General features: G+C 35.3%; 1 protein-coding gene and 1 pseudogene across 2 annotated transcripts in view; one reads left to right on the forward strand and one right to left on the reverse strand.

The window, feature by feature from the left end:
* Nucleotides 1-18,991, reverse strand: part of cldn19 (claudin 19) — a 32,846-nt gene extending 13,855 nt beyond the window's left edge. For both annotated transcript variants that reach the window (XM_056468762.1, XM_056468763.1), the window contains exons 1-3: nt 18,388-18,991; nt 3,727-3,891; nt 210-294 (exon numbers count right to left, since the gene is read on the reverse strand). In XM_056468762.1, the coding sequence (XP_056324737.1) occupies nt 210-294; nt 3,727-3,891; nt 18,388-18,610 (473 nt within the window). In that variant the 5' untranslated portion in view covers nt 18,611-18,991. The remainder of the gene's footprint in view (nt 1-209; nt 295-3,726; nt 3,892-18,387) is intronic.
* Nucleotides 18,992-20,129: 1,138 nt separating this feature from the next.
* On the forward strand, nt 20,130-20,220 carry LOC130237840 (U2 spliceosomal RNA; annotated as a pseudogene).
* The last annotated feature ends 300 nt before the right edge of the window (nt 20,221-20,520 follow it).

Below are 20,520 nucleotides of genomic sequence, written 5' to 3' on the forward strand. Positions count from 1 at the left end.
TATATATATATTTATTTATAGAATTAGAATATATTTGTAAATATTATATAAATTGTATAATCTACTGCATACATGGCACACCCATACACATTTTTAACCTACTAAGCTCATATATTTCCATTGACTTGTAGTATATTATTTTTTAATAAAGATGACTTGTTTAAATAACTTGTTTCCATAGTACTTTTCAAATAATTTATTAATCCTACTTGGCATTAATTGGTGTGTTGGGGTCGAAGAAGTGGGAAGACACCTGTGTGGCGTACCAGGACACGGCCACCAGCGTGCAGACACCTAGACCAGATAGAAATCACAGCATCAGTCACTGAGGACACATCTCTGTCTGTTTACTTTCAGGCTTTACAGAGAGTGTTAATGTGACCAGAACAGCCACTTCCTGTTTACTCCTGCAAGACACGATGAAGACAGCGGCAGAGGAGAACAGACCTCAGGAATCTGGAGGCTAATGGAGGAACGCCAGTTTATTTACCAAAACTAATTCACATTCAGTGATTTACGGCGACTGAGGTATGTGGAGCACTGACCTACATAACACAATTTGCACAGAGTAGCAATGACTTTGTTTATGTTTACTGTCAAGGCCTTGAGTTTCAGCTGAACACTGTGAAAAAACATTGCATTGGTGCCAGCGTAATAGTATACATACATGCAGTTATTACAATTAAATATTTTGTAAAGTTAATAAAATAAGTATGATTAATAATATAATTAATAAAAGCATAATGTTTTTAGTAAGTCATGACAACATTTGGGGCGACACGATGGCTCAGTGGCTAGCACTGTAGCCTCACAGCAAGAAGGTCGCTGGTTCGAGTCCCAGCTGGGTCAGTTGGCATTTCTGTGTGGAGTTTACATGTTCTCCCCATGTGGGTGTGGGTTTCCTCCGGGTGCTCTGGTTTCCCCCACTGTCCAAACACATGCGCCATAGGTGAATTGATTAAACTAAGCAGTGTATGTGTGTGAATAAGTGTGCACTCAAAAGCACTCAAGTGTGCTGCTTGTTCAAATAACATATTTAAAACTAGTTGATACAACACAATTCTTAAGAGTTTTTTAGGAAAACTTAATAGTTTTATGTTCAATCCACTTTAATTTGTAAAAAATCATTAGGTTAACTTAATTGATTTGGTTTGGGACAACATGAAGGAATTGTGTGGAACACACTGGAAGGGCATCCGCTGTGTAAAACATATGCTGAATAAGTTGGCGGTTATAGTCAATTTAGAGAAATTTAAGGCCCTTAAATATTCTTAAATGCTATTAAACTTTGTATCAGTATGGTCAAGTTTTCCTGAATTTAATCTGCGAAATATTGGGATGCTGTAGTTTATGAAATCAATCAAATCCTGCTAGATTTAGATTCATGCTGCTTTGTTTACTGCAGTAACTAAGGAAACACAGATATTCCTGCTGTTATAGGCGCCCCCTGCTGGATTAGCATTTATATTCAGTATATAAATAAAGTGTTCGTTTCAAGCTGCAACCTCCCGCTCTCCCTTGTAAAGCAAATACGGAAGTAATTGAAACTGCAATTCATGGAAATTCTGCTCCTGGCTCCATAATAGAGAAAATTTCTATTAAGCCCACTGTTAAAATGGCCAACTTTACAGCAGAAATAAAGGTGTTTACAGCCTGGTACAACGAGCGATTTTGGGTCATATAGCTAATATTACCCTTCATGACAACTGTGAGGGGGATGAATTTTTTAATAACTCATCTGTTTCGTTTATATTAAGTTATATTAAGTGTGCATTATTAAGTGACAGCTAGGTCTCGTTAGTCCTCGTCACGTCACCTTAGCTGATTCCGGCTGATTAGCCGCTGAACTCTGCATATACATTGTATTTTTGTTTGTGGCTTTACAGTCAGTTGCCTTTTTGGAATTATTTCTTACAATTATCAGATGATATGGCATGCTGCGTGCACTTAATTGTGCTCACAAATCATTCACGTGGCCTCCATTTCCCAGGTGAGTGAAATTATATACTTGTATACCATCTCTATAAATGTATTTGTTTTATTAAAGATCATTTATCATTTATAATGTTCTTTAGATCTGTAATGCACTCCAGAATCTAGAACAGTCATGTGAAGCGTTGTCATACAGTGTTATACCTGGATTTCATCAATAGCCTTGCATTTACTAACACACAGACTATATTTGAATTGTTTGGAAGTGATTCATGTTTTCCTCCTGTAGAAAAATGTCACAAGAACAATGTTTAGTGGCTCAATGTATTACAACAGTGTTTTTAAAAGTCTAAACACTTTATTGATATAGTGTACAGCCAAGCACATGTGGTCAAAACACAAACGAGTCACAGGTAATGAAGTATTAAACATTTCTCCCAAAGAAAAGCCTGTCCAAGCAAAATGCTAGCAGGCGTCTGTAGCTCCGCTCGCGCTCTGCCTCTTTGCTCTTGTTTGGTATCCAAGTATTTTTTACTGTTTGTGGTCTGTTGGTGTAAGGCCAGACAGCGATCCCTGGATAAGGACATTCGAGTTCGGCGGCATTTACTTCGAACACACATTTTGGCTGCATCCATTTTTTCTTCTTCTTAGTGAGTTGATCAAGCACGATAGCAAAACAAATGTAAGGGAAGAAAGCATCTTGTCTCCTCTTTACCTGAAAGGAAAACTCCGCCTTTGTATGTAACCCCGCCCCGAAGCCCCAGTTGGCCCTCCTTGGCCCAAGGTATTCGGCGGGCCGAAAAAGGCCGGACGCTGGCCCCAAGGAAGCCCCGCTTTGGCCCGATTACGCCCCAGAAGTGATAGTGGAAACGCAACTGGCCTTGGCTCGCCCTGGCTTGCCCTGGCTCGCTCGCTTTAGGCGCGATAGTGGAAACGCGGCTAATGTTACCTGTTGAAACCTAAAGTGGCCATGAGCTCTTAAAATAAAAGGAAAGAGTCTTTATAAAGGTCTTAAAAGGTATTCAATTTCAATCTCTGATTCCTGTATGTACTCTGGTTGTAATCCAGCAAAATATAGTCCTATCCTAACAAACCATACATCAATGGAAGCTTATTTATTCAATGTCATGCATAAAAAATGTATAGATAATGTCTAAAAAATGAGACTTATGACTGTTTCTGATGTCCAGGGTCACAGTTATTTTCATATTATGTTGCAAAACACTTAAGGTACTATTAAAGTGGTATAGGGGTAAAGTTAGGTACCCATTTGATTGTATGGGTAGGTCAGAGATAAATCAACCCATAATTTATATATTTTTTTGGAGTGTAGCAAAGAGTTCCGCATGGTGCCACAGTGGGTAGCACAATCGCCTCACAGCAAGAAGGTTGCTGGTTTGAGTCCCGTCTTGGTCAGTTGGCATTTCTGTGTGGAGCTTGCATGTTCTCCCCGTGTTTGCGTGGATTTCCTTAGGGTGCTCCGGTTTTATCCACAAGTCCAAAAACATGTGGTATAGGTGAATTGGGTAGGCTAAATTGTCTGTAGTGTATAAGTGTGGATGTTTCCCGGTGATGGGTTGCAGCTAGGAGGGCATCCGCTGCGTAAAACATATGCTGGATAAGTTGGTGGTTCATTCCTCTGTGGGGACCCCTGATTAATTAAGGGGCTTAGCCGAAAATAAAATTAATGAATGAATGAATGTAGCAAAGTGTATGTGACCGTTACAGACAGACATTTCCCATTAACAACTCAGTCATGTTGTGCCTCAATGGACATAGAGAATTGAGACTCACCTGAGAGCAGGAACAGACTCCCACCAGAGATGGCGATCATGCTCTTTGTGGATGGGTTGTTGTCACCCACCTTTGTGCACTTCATGCCGACCACACTCACAATGATACCGAGGAAGCCCGTGAGCACTGAGATCACCATCAGAGCTCGACACGTCTGAATGTGGACTGCGGAAAAACACAGGATATTAGAGAGCGTTTCAGTGGGAACTCAGGTAACGCTTTATTTTGATGGTCTGTTTGAGTATTAGTAGACTGTCTGCTTAATATCTGTTGATACTGCTCCTTCAACAGACATTTAACTGTCTATAAGAAACTTTGCAAGTACATGGCAACTTACACTAACCCCAGGGCCAGCCCTGTACGTTTAGGGGCCCTAAGCAGAATAGCTCCCTTGCTCCAAATCAGGGGTAGGAAACCTATGGGTCGGGAGCCACATGTGGCTCTTTGACTAAAAATATGTGGCTCTCCAGCTGTCTCTCTTCAATAATATTTTAAAGCTTAAAAAACTAACTGTCACTAGAAATCAGTTTCCTATTTAAAATACAATTTTAATTCCCTTTTTAATGTATTTTTACAGCAAAATTAATAAGAACTCAGTTTACAATAAAAGCGGTGTTGTGGATTAACTTGAACCGTGACACCAATAAAGGGCAAGCAACTTACATTTTTATGGTCACCTCGTGCACGTAAATTCAAACAACATTCATGAGTGGTGATGGCGAAAGAGAACATTTCTATAAATTATCCTTTCTTCATTTATGGACTTGCTCAAGTGGTGATGCTTCATTTTTGTTTATTTTTTTGAGTTGTGCAGGGAAATAAATGAAGAAAGGATATAAGATACATCCCAATGGCTCTTTAAAACAATTTATTTGTCAAAAAAATCAGAAATGGCTCTTTGTTAAAAAAAGGTTCAGGACCCCTGCTCTAAATAGTGGAGTATAGCCATTGCAAACCAGCCCACAATGATTTTATTGCTTATTAAATTCAGTCAATGAAACAGAAAAGTAAAGCCTGGTATCTTCTACTTACTAGCAGTCTGAATGATTTGGACATTTTAAAACAGCACTGTTTTTGTCAACTAACTGCTTCAAGGATTAAACAATCTTTTTATAAAAGGACCAGTGATTCCTACTTTGTGTCCTTCTGGGGTGTTTAAAACATATTCTATTAATTTGGCAAACAGATTGAAGAATCTATAAAAGATTCCAGGTTGAGTTTTAAAAAAAATATAAATTCCAAAAGCAAAAAACCCTAAATAATAAATTAAATAATAAAATCAAAAAGCAAATAATACAAAGTAAATATAAATATATATATATATATATATATATATATATATATGTATGTATGTATGTATGTATGTATGTATGTATGTATGTATGTATGTATGTATGTATGTATGTATGTATGTATGTATGTATGTATGTATGTATGTATGTATGTATGTATGTATATATATATATATATATATATATATATATATATATATATATATATATATATTCTTCTGCTAATTCTTCTGCTGAACACTTAATATAGTCCAGAAAACTTGTAACCATTGACTTCCATATTAGGAAAAACAAATACTATGGAAGTCAACGGTTACATCTTTCTCAAAGTATCTTCTTTTAGGATTAACAGAGGAAAGAAACTTCTAAATGTTTGAAACAAGTAAACGGTCAGTAAATGATAACATAATTATAGTTTTTGGGTGAACTGTCCCTTTAATGGAGTTCATCTTAGTACATATACTAACAGAGCAAACCTTATAGTAAAGTGTGACCCATAGTTTTTAATCATCTAATTTTCTGAGGGAAATATTGACTTAGAAAATCACCCTACAGTCTTCTGAATAAGGATATTAGCACAATTTTGAGCTTTTTCGAGCCGTTTTTCTACATTAAAATTCCGCAGATAACCCACACAGAGCTGAGTTCATACATAATGCTGTAGGAGTGACATTTGAACATGTCTGGCACAGAGGAGATTACTGTGGCTTTCCCACAAAGGAGGATTGTCTCTGCTTTTCTGTGTGACAGCTACATGCTAACATGCCAAGTTCAGCTCAGATAATGACTTCAACTTCAACTCCCGATCACACAATAGTTTCACACCACCAACCCCATGCTCTGAACTATCCTCGTATTGTTGAGCGCTTCTCAAAAGGAGGGTTCAGATGGCCACGTTTAATGGATATCTTTGAAAGCGTAGCATCAAACAGGAACTGAAACCATAAAATAAGTTTAACGGCATCTCAAAGAAGAGGAGAACTAATAATGTAACGTTTGATGCATGATTTATGTGCCAGGAGGATGCCTTTGAAGCAGGATTTTAGTGCTTTATTAATTTTTTTTTTGGTATGTGATGACTGCGCTTTAGATTATGGGTTGTACTTTCTGTTCGGGGGTTGTCCATTCAAATAAACTGAAGTTTATTATTATAAATAAGTGAGAAAAGTATATCTGCACAAAACTTAATCAGTAAAAAATTACAATCAGGACATACAGTTATTTTTTATGTTCTTTTTTTAAACATTTGGAACATCTAATTTTATGTTTTTTTTTCGTTGTCATTTATTTCAGCTTTATTATGGGTTAGGCTTAGGGTTTTTGGTATTTAATTTCATAATTTTTGTTGTTGATTTGTGCATTTTGTCTAAATTTGAGAATTATTGATACATATTATTATTAATAATAATAATAATAGTAATAATAATAACAACAACAATAATAATACTACTACTAATATTAATTAAAAATATTTAATTATATATATATATATATATATATATATATATATATATATATATATATATATATATATATATATATATATATATATATATATATATATATATATATATATATATAAATATGCATATATATGTATATATATATATATATATATATATATATATATATATATATATATATATATGTGTGTGTGTATATATATATATATATATATATATATATATATATATATATATATATATATATATATATATATATATATATATATATATATATACAGGGTAAGAGTTTCATTTTCTTTGTATGATTCCAATTTGTGGACTTTTTTGCATATTCTAATTTAAAGAAAAAAAGGTGATGGAGGAGGCATTGAAGATGAATCCAAAGAGTCTTGATGAACTCTGGGAGTCCTACAAGAACGCTTTCTTTGCCATTCCAGATGACTTTAATAATAAGTGATTTGAGTCATTGCAGAGATGTATGGATGCAGTCCTCCAAGCTCATGGGAGTCAGACACAATATTCATTCTGTTTCCACTGCAGCATGACTTTATATTCTATATTGGATATTATTTCTGTTAAGTGACAAGACTTTTGACCAAGCAAAGTGAGACCTTTCTGTCCTAATGAAATCATTAAAAATCAAGGCATGATCATATTTTATTTTAGTAAAATAAGCGCAATCTAGAGGCCTTTGCATTTCATATAAGCCACTTCTGACTAGAAGTCAAGTTATTATTTGTTGTTTCTAAAACTTGGATAAATGACAAGACTTTTGTCAGGTAGTGTACTGTTGAAGACAAAATTATCAGCCAATTTAAATATTAAGTGATTTTTAACAGAGATTATTTTTTTCAACACATTTTAAAGGATAATAGTTTTAATAACTAATTTATTTCTGTCTTCCATAATGACAGCACATGGTATTTTAATAATATAAATTTTCAAGATGTTAGTATTTAACTTAAAGTACAATTTAAAGGGCTAATTGGGATAATTAGGTTAACTAGGCAAGTCATTGGACAACAGTGGTTTGTTCTGTCAGAAAAACAAATTAATTGGGATAATAATATTGTTTATGAAAAAATTCAAAACTTTTTTTTCAGGCAAACTTAAAGAAATAAGACTTTCTTGAGAAGAAATATATTATAGTAAATACTGTAAAAATGTATCTCCTCTGTTAAACAACATTTGAAAGAGAACGACTTATTTAAAATGAGCTGAAACAACAATTATTGAGGTTTTGTTTGGACAACTTTATTGTTTTATGTTCAATCCACTTAAATTTGTAAAAACTGTTGAGTTAACTTAATTCTTTCATGTTGTCCTAACACAAAACGACTGTGGAAACCTGCAATTTTACAGTGTATTAAAAATAATCTCCTTTGAGTTCACTATTTTGTTTCTTCTGATTATTTTCCCTTTGTTTCACTTCCGAACAATTATATTTAATATTGACATCTGTAATACTGCATTGAAAAGTTTTGGGGCTTATTTATTGTCTAATTTGTGAACTGTGCAGAATAATGATTACTTTCATAATTCTAACAAAGCATCGAGGGATGCAGGTCTTATTTTCTAGTCTTTTATCCCTTGTTGCGCTTCATTTCTTGATTTGCAAGGCGAGTATTTCACCAAGTAACACGGTGATCTCCAGGCGGAGTGTGAATGAGGGCAGTTAGAGTCCCGCTCAGGGTTGGCAGTGCCAGGCGAGCGCTGGAGAACATCCTTAAAGAGGAGCCGCATGTGAGGCTCAGCCATTGTCTATTGTTTGCTCTTGTGAGCCGCTTTACACGTCACTCAAAACATCTCTCATCAATGCCTTTCTCACACAAATTCACTCACTACTGATGATGTCATTATCGTTTTTTTGACACCCTCAGTCATCCTCAGTGATTATTTTTTAATTAAACATTATTTTTAATCAGAGAGATATAATATTAAGCACAAATAATAGTAGTAATTTTATAATAATTAAGCTTTCATTTCTTATATTTTTGTGCTTGTCTGCTTATATTAAAGTGCATATTTTTAAATATCACGCTCAGCTTACTGGATTAAATGAACCAATGGTAAAATCTAATAAGGTTTTACATTAAAATTGTTGACATTTTAGGATTCAAAGGATCATTCACGCAAAAAATTATAATTCTGTAATCATTTACTTATGCTTCACTGTGAAAAACAAACAAACAAACAAACAAACAAAATACACATAGACTTAACTTAAAATTGTAAGGTAAATTGCTGCAATGCATTTTCTGAGTTGACTCAACAAAAATCTTTTCTGATCGCCAGCAGCGTAGCCCTTGTGGATCGCAGAAGAATACTCCCTGTCTTTTACCCAAACTACAGATCCCATCATGTCCTGTAGTCACACACCGGTTTCAGGTTACACACACTACAGTATAACAAGACTCAGCCAGGATGCGTGTGTAATTGGTGTGTATATAGTCCATGCAGTCAGTCACGATCAGCTTCAGCTGTGTGTGCAATCTTGAGGTGACCTGAAACCAGTATGTGACTGCGGGGCATGATGGGACATGTAGTTCAGGTGAATGACAGGGAGTGTTCTCCGTCAATCTGTGAGAGCTATAGGCTAGTTTATATTTCTGCGTTGAGTAATAGCCGTGCATTTATACTTTTGCGCGCTGTTTGTTTTGCTCTGCAATAACACTTTAGAAACGCTAGCTGGCAGTAGGTTGTTATGTTATGTCAAGTTTCCTCGCAGGTGTTTTTTTTTTCTGAACGCTACCTTATTGTACAAGTAGCTAAAACTCGCTGATTCTGAGGCGGGAACCAGCGGATGTGCAACAACTTTAATCAAAAGGTAAACACAAAACAAGTTTCCATCTGGAGCTCCTTCACAGCACGCTTGTAAACACTCGCTCTATCTGGCTTGCGGCTCTTAGCATTACTCACACTCGTCACAACTACCGAGCCATCCAATAACAGAGCTTGCGCTACGCTTTGTTGGGATGTGTAGTTACATTCTTGAGAGGTGCGTGTCAGTGTCTGCACATCCACGGCAAGAGGTTTGCGACCACGCAAAGGCTGCACCGGACCATACCATACAGTTCAGCTTATTAAAATTAATAGCTATTATAATGAATTAGATTCAAGCTATCAAATCTCATTAGCCGTTTTTTCACTGTATAACTTACACATTCTGATTAAAGAGAAACGAATGAATCTCTTATTTATTTAGATTTTTTTTCTCTTCATTACATTAAATAACAGGTGTCACTTTAACAATGCACAGATCTTATGTTAAAATTAAAGCTTTTGATTGCTTTCCTGACTTTTTATGATCATTTAGGACGTAATTAGTTAAAAACCCACCAAGATCGACATCTTTAGATATTATTATTATTAGTTATGTGTATACAACTGTTCAAACAGACACCCACAACCCAGACTTTCACTCCGCTTCAAATCGTCATGCACTGCTATATGACTGTTTTGAAAATTGCATATGAAGGGGAGACGGCACCTGTAATGAAAAGGAAAGGGAATCCCGCGGTTTTTATATTTATTTCAAAGTGTTTCCATGCCTAAACAATGCGAAAGCACAGAACAGACTCACATTTAAAAGCAAGTGGCGGCCCCTGGTGGTTCGGCGGTATGGGTTGCATATAGGGAGGCTCGGCTCTTTAATGTTTATTTACCACTCTTTAGAGAAAGACTAAAAAAGTACGGGAGAAATACAGGTAATTACTTTTACGGGATGATAGCAGGATAGAACTGTAAAATATGGGAGGATCCCGGGCAAAACAGGATGGTTGACAGGTATGGACCATACGCATGTGCTTGACGCAGATGTATAAATCAACCTTATGTTGCTGGCAATCACAACAAAATCAAGTTGACTCTTTTCAAAAAAGCTAAGTTAAGCCTTTTTTTCTTTTCTTTTTTTTTTTTTTTACAGTAATCCTGTTTGACTTTTATTCTATTTTATTCTAATGAAGACAAAGTAAGATATAATGAAGAATGTTGAGGAAAAAACAGCCAATGAGTTACTATGGATGTCAATTTCTGCTTTTTTCCCCCACAATCTTCAGAATATCTTGTTTTGGGTTCAACAGAGGAAAGAAATGCATAAACATTTAGAACCACTTGGGTATGAGTACATAATGAGGAAATATTCATTTTTGGGTGAACTATCCCTTTAAGAGAATGTATACATTTTTCTATATCATGTTATCATACATTCTACATTCAATGGACTTATTTAAAATAAGCTGAAACAACAATTTTCTAGGTTTTTTTTTGGTGACAACTTAATTGTTTCATTCTTCAATTCACTTATATGTGTAAAAGCAAATTCTTTCATGTTGTCCCAACACAAATCAATTGTGGAACCCAGCATTTATCATACTTTATCATACATTCTAACTTTGCCAGTTTTTTGCATTTACGCATTGTTTTAAGGTGTTAATTTTGTTTTTATATATGTATTTAATACAAAAGTTCATGTTTTCTTGTATACAGTAAAACCCAACAGTCAACTTAGTCAAATGAAATGAGTGTAGTTAACTCAGAATGTACTAAAAGTTAATTCAACTCATTTGAAAACAGTTTTGAACTCAGTGTTGAAGGTAATGAGTTAATTAAATACCTCATTACTTCAACTTAAATTGAGTAAGTTCACAGTACTCATATAGATTAGTATTTTAACTCAAATGGTTTGTAGCAATCGGTTTCCTCAAATGGTTTGAGTTGCCTTAACTTAATGGGTTTTACAGTACTCAGTTGGTTTGAGTTCTCTTCGTTTATTGGCTTTTACTGTGCTCAAATTGCTTCATTTACTCAAATGGAGTAGGTTCACAGTACTCATTAGGATTAGTTTTTGAACATAAATGATTTTTTGCAATCGGTTTCCTCAAACGGTTTGAGTTAGCTTAACTTATTGGGTTTTACAGTGTAGGATTTCAGATTGAAACCCAAGAATTTAACCTAACTTCCTTATATTTTTCTTTCTGCATTCAAGTGACAACAAAACATTATCATTTTGATTTTCATTCCACCCGAGAGTTCATTTTGCAGTGTTTACCATCCACGTTTTCTAACTTGAAATTAGCGTGGCCCGAGTATGCTTCATATATCCTAAACACTATCTTTAGTCGACAGCACATAATAACAGTTATTGAAGAAAAGGCACTAGAGCTGCTGCAGAAAAGGGCAAACAATGCAAGTTTGTGGGAGGCTGTCTGTACATACAGAAGTCACTATCGGAGCAGATGACCTCAGGCTGAGGAGGGGGATAGTGGAATCAGATGGTCCCGTCACCCTTTGTGGGTCGAGGGTTACAGATTCCAGCAGCAGCAGTACAGTAACTGACTGCAGCCTTTGTCTACCAGCTAGAGAGCAACTGATATTCCAAAAACACTAACAGTTATTAAACAGAAAGTGGCAGTCGGGCTTGTGCAAAGGGTTTTTCTGGATAAAGTGATTCCTCGATGAAGCAAAGTGACAATTACACTATTGCAAGACTGCAGTGCTGAACGCTTTTGGTGATTTAACGGACCCGACAGCAGTTATGAATATTTTTAACGGCACCCTTGAAAGTAGTAACATGTTCTGCAATGGATCTTTGTGGCACTTTAGCTTTTGCAAAGAAGATTCTTCTCATAAATGTCCATGGTGTTTGTAAGATGGCGGTGTTGTTCTTTGAGATTAAAAAATGTCATTATACACTTAAAAATATGACTTTTAAGATTCATGGAACCTCTCAATTTAACAAAAGGTTTTAAAGGTGGAGATTGATCTTTCGTTGATTGAAATGCTCTTTATATAAAAAAAAAAACAGGGTCCCTTTAGTGCTTTTGACTGAAATGTTCTTTGAGGAACCCAAAATGTTTTTTTCTGTAGAGTCACTGCCAAAAAAACTAAATAAATTATATATATATTATTATACAAACTATTTATATATAGAAGTAGACTGGGCTTTTGACAGATCCTAAGATCAGCACATTAGTTTCTAGGTTCATTAAAGCACCATTAGATACTTTTTAGATCTTAAAGTTCTTCAGTGACATGTAAGAGCCTTTTTGGGTTCTATTTGAAACCTTTTATTATTAGTAGTAGTAATAGTAGTAGTTAGTAGTATTTTTATCAGTCAATCAAATCTGTAACAACAACTGAAATTTAGTCTGCAGCACACTAGTTGATGCTTTAAGAAGTTATGTATGATCTTTTGGCCAGGTAAATCTGTAACAATTGCAGATTTTTATTAGATGTTACATCTTTAAAATGTAATCTTCAGAGCATTGCATAATGCTTAAGTAGTTCTCGGTGGAACTAAAAATTGACAATGATGCTGTAAGAACTAAGATTTTAAAAATCACATCATGCTGTTGGATTTTGTTTTGTTTGCATTTGGAACATTTAAAAAAAAAAATCAGTCGGGGAGATAAAAAAAAACAATATGAAATTTCAACATATTTGAAATGTTTATTTATCACTTAGATTTTTTTAAATAATTCTATTGTAATTCAATAGGTAATTCTAATTTTACTAGAAAATTTACTAGAACGTCTTCAAAAACATAGTACTAAATGTAGCCGCAGTAGATGCTTAAGGGACCGATCACATCGAACAAACTTTTTGCGTTGAGAGGTGCTGTTTTTTAATGATTTGCTAACAGCCGAGTGTTTTGGCTCACTGCTTATGCGCCCTGCGTACCTCGTGTTTTAACCGTCTGCTGCGCATCGCGTTTTTGCCGTTGTACGCTGAGCGCTCACAGTTGAATAAATTCAACTTCCTGCACGTTACGTCAGTCGCATCTCTTTCATTCTCCAATCAAACGAAAGCAGAGGCAGGGTTTCCGTTGAGGTGACAGCAGTGCTTGTGTTGTCAAGACAACTACAGATACTTTTAAAGATGGAGGAGAGACTTATGGCTGCTGTTTTGAGTTATCTGGTGCTTTATGACTTCATAAATCTTGAATATCGCAATATCCGTATCAGCCATATCACCCTGCTATCCAAGAACCGTTACTCACTAAAGCTAAGCAGGGCTAGATTACTGTTGGAAGTGGTGTTAGTGAGGCCACCAGGGGGTGCTCAACCTGTGGTCTGTGTGAGTCCTAATGCCCCAGTAAATGTGAAGGGGACTCTGACTTGTGACTTGTGAAGCGCTTTGGGTGTAAGGCTATACATGATAGACGCGCTATATAAACACACATTACAATACAATAATATTAATTATTAAAATTACACTAATATTAACAGCAACACTCGCGCACAATACGCAGTTGATTCAGTCATTGCATATCAACATAAAAGGCGCACCACACTTCTTTTTTTCTTGTCAACAAGAATGCATTGTGGTGCGCCTCGCGTTTGTGGAATGTAAAAACGTGTTCGACGTGATCCACCCCTAAGACATTCTTCGTGGAACTAAAAATTCAAGTGACATTAATGGAACATTTTTGGTTCCATTTGGAACCTTTCAAGTTAAATGTGATCACACGGTCAAATGCAAAAGCTGCTCATTGGTGGAGTTGCTCTTCAGTGGGCCAGCCTTCAGCAGTGACATTTGCATTACACTGATCTGAAATAAACTGAACTGAACTTCAACAGTGACATTTAAACTAAACTAAACTGAAAAAATTTAAATTTACTAGAACTGCACCAGCATTCTGCACTGCTCTCCTGCCTGCCTGAATTGCTGGAATGTTCCATTCACAATTTCAAATATAATGGCTCTCTTTTCTTCATCTATGTTAAGCTGCTTTGACACAATCTTCATTGTAAAAAGTGCTATACAACTAAATAAAGGAAAGACAATCTGTAACAACTCAATTTATATGTACACTTATACTCAATACTCAATGTACACTCAATTTATATTTTTACATTTATATGAAAATATCTTACTGCTTTAAATTGAATGTTCGAGTCATCTCAACTTATATTAGTCAAACTGACTCAAAATATTAAGTTCAACTTGTTACATTAAAGTAACATAAAAAACATTTGTTGTCATGACTTACAGTGTAAGATATGCTCTAAACGTATCTGTAATATAAAAGCAAATGTTTGTTTGCTCATAATCCCTTCAAAGCGTCGATAAAGAAGACCTGTGTGCAGTGTGGGGATGTGCATTCTGAACATATCTTTGGTGTTTGCCCCAAACACTGGCCTTTTCTTCTCAACACAACCGCCATTCATTCCTTCAAGACAATACGCTGTTATTAAAGCAATGATGCAGAATATAAGACAGCAAACTGTTTTCTCAGAACACGCCATGTTTATATTACATCTGCTATTGTTATTAAGAAAGTGCCTCATAACTCTTCAGAAGCGTTGGGTTTTGTCACACACCACGAATCACAAACAGATGTGGATGTGATGCTTTTTGTCATTAAAAAAACTATTGAATTATCCTAAACGATCATCAGCCACCATTCATAATTGAGTTTTAGGGACGTCTTCTTCTCAGGAATACACAAGAAGCGACTGATTCTGATTAGGCGCAACAAGTCACCACAAAATTGACAATGACTGGCGCTAAATGTTGATTAATCGCCATGTAATTGCATTCCATTGCATTTCAGCAGTCTGTGTCTTGGTGAGGTTAGCGTCACATAAGACTCTCATTATAATATGTCAAAACGCACATATTTTAATTTGATCGATTAAAGGAGTTGATTAAATCCATCTGCACACAGCAGCCCTTGGAGTTGATTGCATTTTTTTTAACCTACTAACCTCCTCCAGCCTAAGAGTCGTCTTGATTTAATTATTATTTCATATAAAGCTCTTTTTAAATCTGTATACAAACATGAGCATACTTAAGCATGAGCATGACTTAAAAATCACCGCTTAAACCTCTTTAAAATAAAGGTTTTATCATTTGAGAGATCGTCATTTCAAATTTACATAACCTTTCGTTTCTTCGTTTAATTGAGGAGCTATGAAAATTTGATGGCTTCAATTAAATGTCGCAAATGAATCAGTCTTTTCAAATGTAAATACTGTCAGTCGACAGTGCACAAGACATGGGTGAGCAAATCAAGGCAAAGGCAGGAGCAGCTCGATTCAGCATTGAACTCTATTGGGTTATAAATGGGATTACTTATGCTTTTACTATAATAAGTTCATTATAAAACATTAAAAATGACGCAGCATCATTAATCAATATATTTTAAAGCAGCGTCTTGTAGTTATTTTTAAATATTAGCAAATAAATTACACATGGCAAATGTAATGTAATATGGTTTGGTTTATTTAACTTCGGCCCACAGCCACAAGCAAGTTTTGGCCCTTCTTTAGGGTTTTAAAATGTTCTTCACACTTCAAAAGAAGATCATTTTAAGAATGTTAAGAATGTTTCAAAGGGAACATTTACCCAAACTTCAACATTTAATCAATATTTACTCACCCTCAAGTGATTCCAAACATTAATGAGTTTCTTACTTCTGCTGATTAGTAAAGAAGGTATATTGAAGACAGCAGAAAGCCTGTAACATTGACTTCCATTGTAAAAAATGATGGGTTGCACTCAATTACTTCATGTTGTCCCCAAAACAAATCGTGTCAACTTTATCGTTTTTACAAATTTAAGTCGACTGAACATGAAACAATTAAGTTGGCCCCCAAAAAACGTAGGAATTGGGCTGTTTCAACTCTTTTAAAATAAGTAGTTTGAACAACCAGCAACAGTATTTTGTTGAGTGTATTAGGAAAAACAAATACTATAGAAGTCATTGGTTACAGATTTTCAGGATTCTTCTTTACACTTAAAAAAAAAATGCTTTTAAGAATGTTTTAAAGGGATAGTTCGCCCAAAAATGAACATTTGATCAATATTTACTCTCCCTCAAGTGATTCCAAACATTAATGAGTCTCTTTCTTCTGCTGAACACTAAAGAAGGTATTTTAAAGAAAGCTGAAAACCTGTAACTATTGACTTCCGTACACTGCAAAAAAAATTCTGGGTTGCACTCAATTCCCTTATGTTGTCCCAGTACAAATGGAGTTAACTTAATCATTTTTACATATTTAAGTGGTTTGAACATGAAAAAATTGAGTTGTTCCCCAAAAAAATGTAGGAATTGTGTTGTTTTAACTCATTTTAAATAAGTACTTTGAACAAGCAACAAAAGTATTTTGGAGTGTACTGGCAAAAATGAATACCATGGAAGTCAATGGTTACAGGTTTTCAGCATTCTTATTCACACTTAAAAAAACATGGTTTAAAGAATATTTTAAAGGGATAGTTCACCCAAAAATCGAAAACTTGATCAATATTTACTCAGCCTCAAGTGATTCCAAACATTTATTTTTCTTCTGCTGAACACTAAAGAAGGTATTTCGAAGAAAGCTGAAAACCTGTAACATTGTCTTTCATTGTAAAAAATGATGGGTTACACTCAATTACTTCATGTTGTTCCAACACAAATCAAGCTAACTTAATTTTTATTTATTTAAGTGGTTTGAACTTGAAAAATTAAGTTGTCTCTTAAAAAATGGTAGGAGTTGTGTTTGTTTAAACTCAATATAAATAAGTTGTTGGAACAAGCAGCAAAATTATGTTGTTGAGTGTATTAGGAAAAACAAACACTATGGAAGTCAATGGTTACAGGCTTTCAGCATTCTTCACGCTTTAAATAAAAAGATGCTTTTAAGAATGTTTTAAAGGGATAGTTCATCTAAAAATGAACATTTGATCAATATTTACTCTCCCTCAGGTGATTCCAAACATTGAGTTTCTTTCTTCTGCTGAACACTAAAGAAGGTATTTTGAAGAAAGCTGAAAGTCTGTAAACACTGACTTCCATACACTGTAAAAAATACTGGGTTCCACACAATTCCATAATGTTGTCCCAGTACATATCAAGCTAACTTAATTGTTTTTACAAATTTAAGTGGATTGAACATGAAACAATTAAGTTGTCCCCGAAAAAAACTTAGGAGTTGTTTAGTTTCAACTCAGTTTAAATAAGTAGTTTGAACAACCAGCAAAAGTATTTTGTTGAATGTATTAGGAAAAACAAATACTATGGAAGTCAATAGTTACTAACTTCCACACACTGTAAAAAATGCTGGGCTCCACACAATTCCTTCATGTTGTCCCAGTACAAACTTAATCGTTATTTTATATTTATATTTTATATTTAAGTGGGTTGAACATGAAACAAATAAGTTGTAAAAAAAATGTAGGAATTGTGTTTCAACTCATTTTAAATAAGTAGTTTGAATGGTAGCAAAAGTATTTTCTTGAATTTATTAGGAAAAACAAATACTATAAAAGTCAATGGTTACAGGTTTTCAGCATTCTTCAAAATATCTTCCTTTATGTTTAACAGATGTAAACAACCCATAAGGATTTGAAACAAGTAAAAGGGTCAGTAAATGATGACAAAATTTATATTTTTATGTGAACTGTCCCTTTAAGGATGTTCTTGAGGAACCAAAAATTGTTCTACTGCGTCACAACAAACTCCCTTATTTCCCTTAAATGAGCTTTAATATCATAATTAAGCTCATCATTCCAAAAATCTTTCTTTTTTTCTTCTGTGGAACATGCAAGAAGATAGTTTAAATGCTATTTTTAATAATTTTCCACAATTTTTTTGTGCAATGATGTGAAAGTGGAACAAAAATGATCATGAAACTCTGAACTATCACTTTTGCCATCTGTCATTTTTGTGTTAACTGATCTTTAAGGAACCTACAATTGTACAAACATACAACATACTCTACATACTCTCTTGTGGAATCATTATTTTACTAAAATAACTTTAAAATCACAGTTAAACAGGAGTCTTTCTGAAATCTTTTCTTTTCTGTGATATTTTCAGTGGCATCTTTCCACAACTTTTTTTTTTGCCAGATTAATTGGAGTAGGAAAAACTTTGAACTATCACTCTGTGCTTAAAAATGTGCTTTACTTCTTACCATCCAGCGAGAGCAAGGAGTCGAAGATCTTGCACTGCACCTGGCCTGTACTCTGAGATGCACAGGACATCCACAGGCCCTCATACAAGCCCACGGCCATGATGATGGCGTCCCCTGCATACGAGGACTGCTTCCATTGGGGCAGCACAGTAGTGGAGATGATCCCAATCCATCCTCCCAGTGCCAGAAAGTAGCCCAAAAGCTGAAACCCAGAGTTGGCCATAGTAGTCCTTTCTTTTGTTCTGTTTTAGTTTACAAATAGAGTTCAAATAAGTCCTCCAATCAGGAACCAGCCAGCTGCGATTCCCTTAACAGCGTGCAAAAGAAATCCAACAACGTCTGATTATCACCAACTCTTCACTCACTCGCTGTATCCTTTTATAGCTCTTGTTCAAGTCAGTATCTCTCATTTGGAGGCTCCCTGTGGCATCCCTTAATTCTGGCTAAAGTCTCCAATGTGAAGGGACCCCACTTTTTAGGTGGAGAGTGTTAGAAAAAGTGTTTGGGGGTGCCGTCAGGATGTGCTTGAGCGCCGATTTACTGTCCGCATTGCTGTTCTTGTCACACACCAGAGCGTCTGGATGGTGCTCAGAGGGCAGCAGGAAAAAAAGGAGAATACTTCACAGACCAAGAAAAAAAGCAGGGTAAATCTAATGGGGGCTGGTGGGTGCTCTCTGATTGGTGCATTCGGGTAGAGAAACGCCTCCTGTAAATAGTGCAGGAGGGACTAATTAAGGCCAGATGTCACTTGTAGAGTCAAAAAGAGAGACGTGTGATGCACCACAGAGCCCTAATTGCATTAACCCCTCTTCAGACCTGAATTGTGGTCCAAGTTTCAGAAAAATGAAAGTATTCATTTGCATAAATGAAATCAAATAAAAACAATAAAAGTGTCAAATATTTATTTTTATTTAAATGAGTTTATTTATTTATTTATTCATTTGTTTGTTTGTCCATTTCAGTGGACGTCAGCTGGATACTTGTAATCGCTGACTTCCATAGTACACTACCTGACAAAAGTCTTGTCGCCTATGCAAGTTTTAGGATCAACAAATATTAACTTGACTTCTAGTTGATCATTTGGTATCAGAAGTGGCTTATATGAAAGGTAAAGGCCTCTAGATCAGTGCTTCCCAACCCTGTTCCTGGAGGCACACCAACATTACCTATTACCTAACATTATGTGTTTTCTGACCTATTAACTTCAGATGTTGGAGTCTCTTCTGATGTTATGATAAGATGATTCAGGTGTGTTTGATTAGGGAGAGGTTGAAAATGTGTACTGTTGGTGTGCCTTCAGGAACAGGGTTGGGAAACACTGCTCTAGATTACGCTTATTGTACCAGAATAAAATATGATCATGTCTTGATTTTTAATGATTTCATTAGAGCAGTAACGTCTGACTTTGCTTAGACAAAAGTCTTGTCACTTAACAGAAATAATGTCCAGTATAGAATATAAAGTCATGGTGCAGTGGAAAAAGAATGAATATTGTGTCTGACTCCATCATGAGCTTGGAGGACTGCATCCATACATCTCTGCACTGACTCAAATCACTTATTAATAAAGTCATCTGGAATGGCAAAGAAAGCGTTCTTACGTTCTTGATTCTTTGAATTCATCTTTAATGCCTCCTTCTTCATCTTACCCCAGACATGCTCAATAATGTTTATGTCTGGTGACTGGGCTGGCCAATCTTGGGTCACCTTGACCTTCTTTGCTTTTTTAGGATCTTTGGTGTGGACGCTTCTCTGCCTTTTGGCTAAGAGCAAGTGTAGTATCTGTTCTTATCTGTTTAATGGTTATTTTACTAAGTGGAAATTCAAACCATTTCCCTGACGACGTTTGACGGTATAATGACTCTTGTAGGAGAATGCTGTTTTCACAATCCAAAATAAATCAAGTAATCCAACATGTGTGCATACAATAAATAATCAGCATTTTACAATAAATTTACAATAAATAAAGTAATCCGAAAGCTCCGCCCTTTCCGCTACGTAAGCAAAGCTGCGGTCGTTGAGTGCGTGAAGTGTCCAACATTACACACTTCATTATACCAGTTGAATAAGTGCATCATCTAAGTAATTACAGTGCACTCATTATTTTTAGAGTTTTTAGTGTAAACGCACTATT

This window comes from Danio aesculapii, chromosome 11 (assembly GCF_903798145.1).
Source record: "Danio aesculapii chromosome 11, fDanAes4.1, whole genome shotgun sequence".
NCBI lineage: Eukaryota > Metazoa > Chordata > Actinopteri > Cypriniformes > Danionidae > Danio > Danio aesculapii.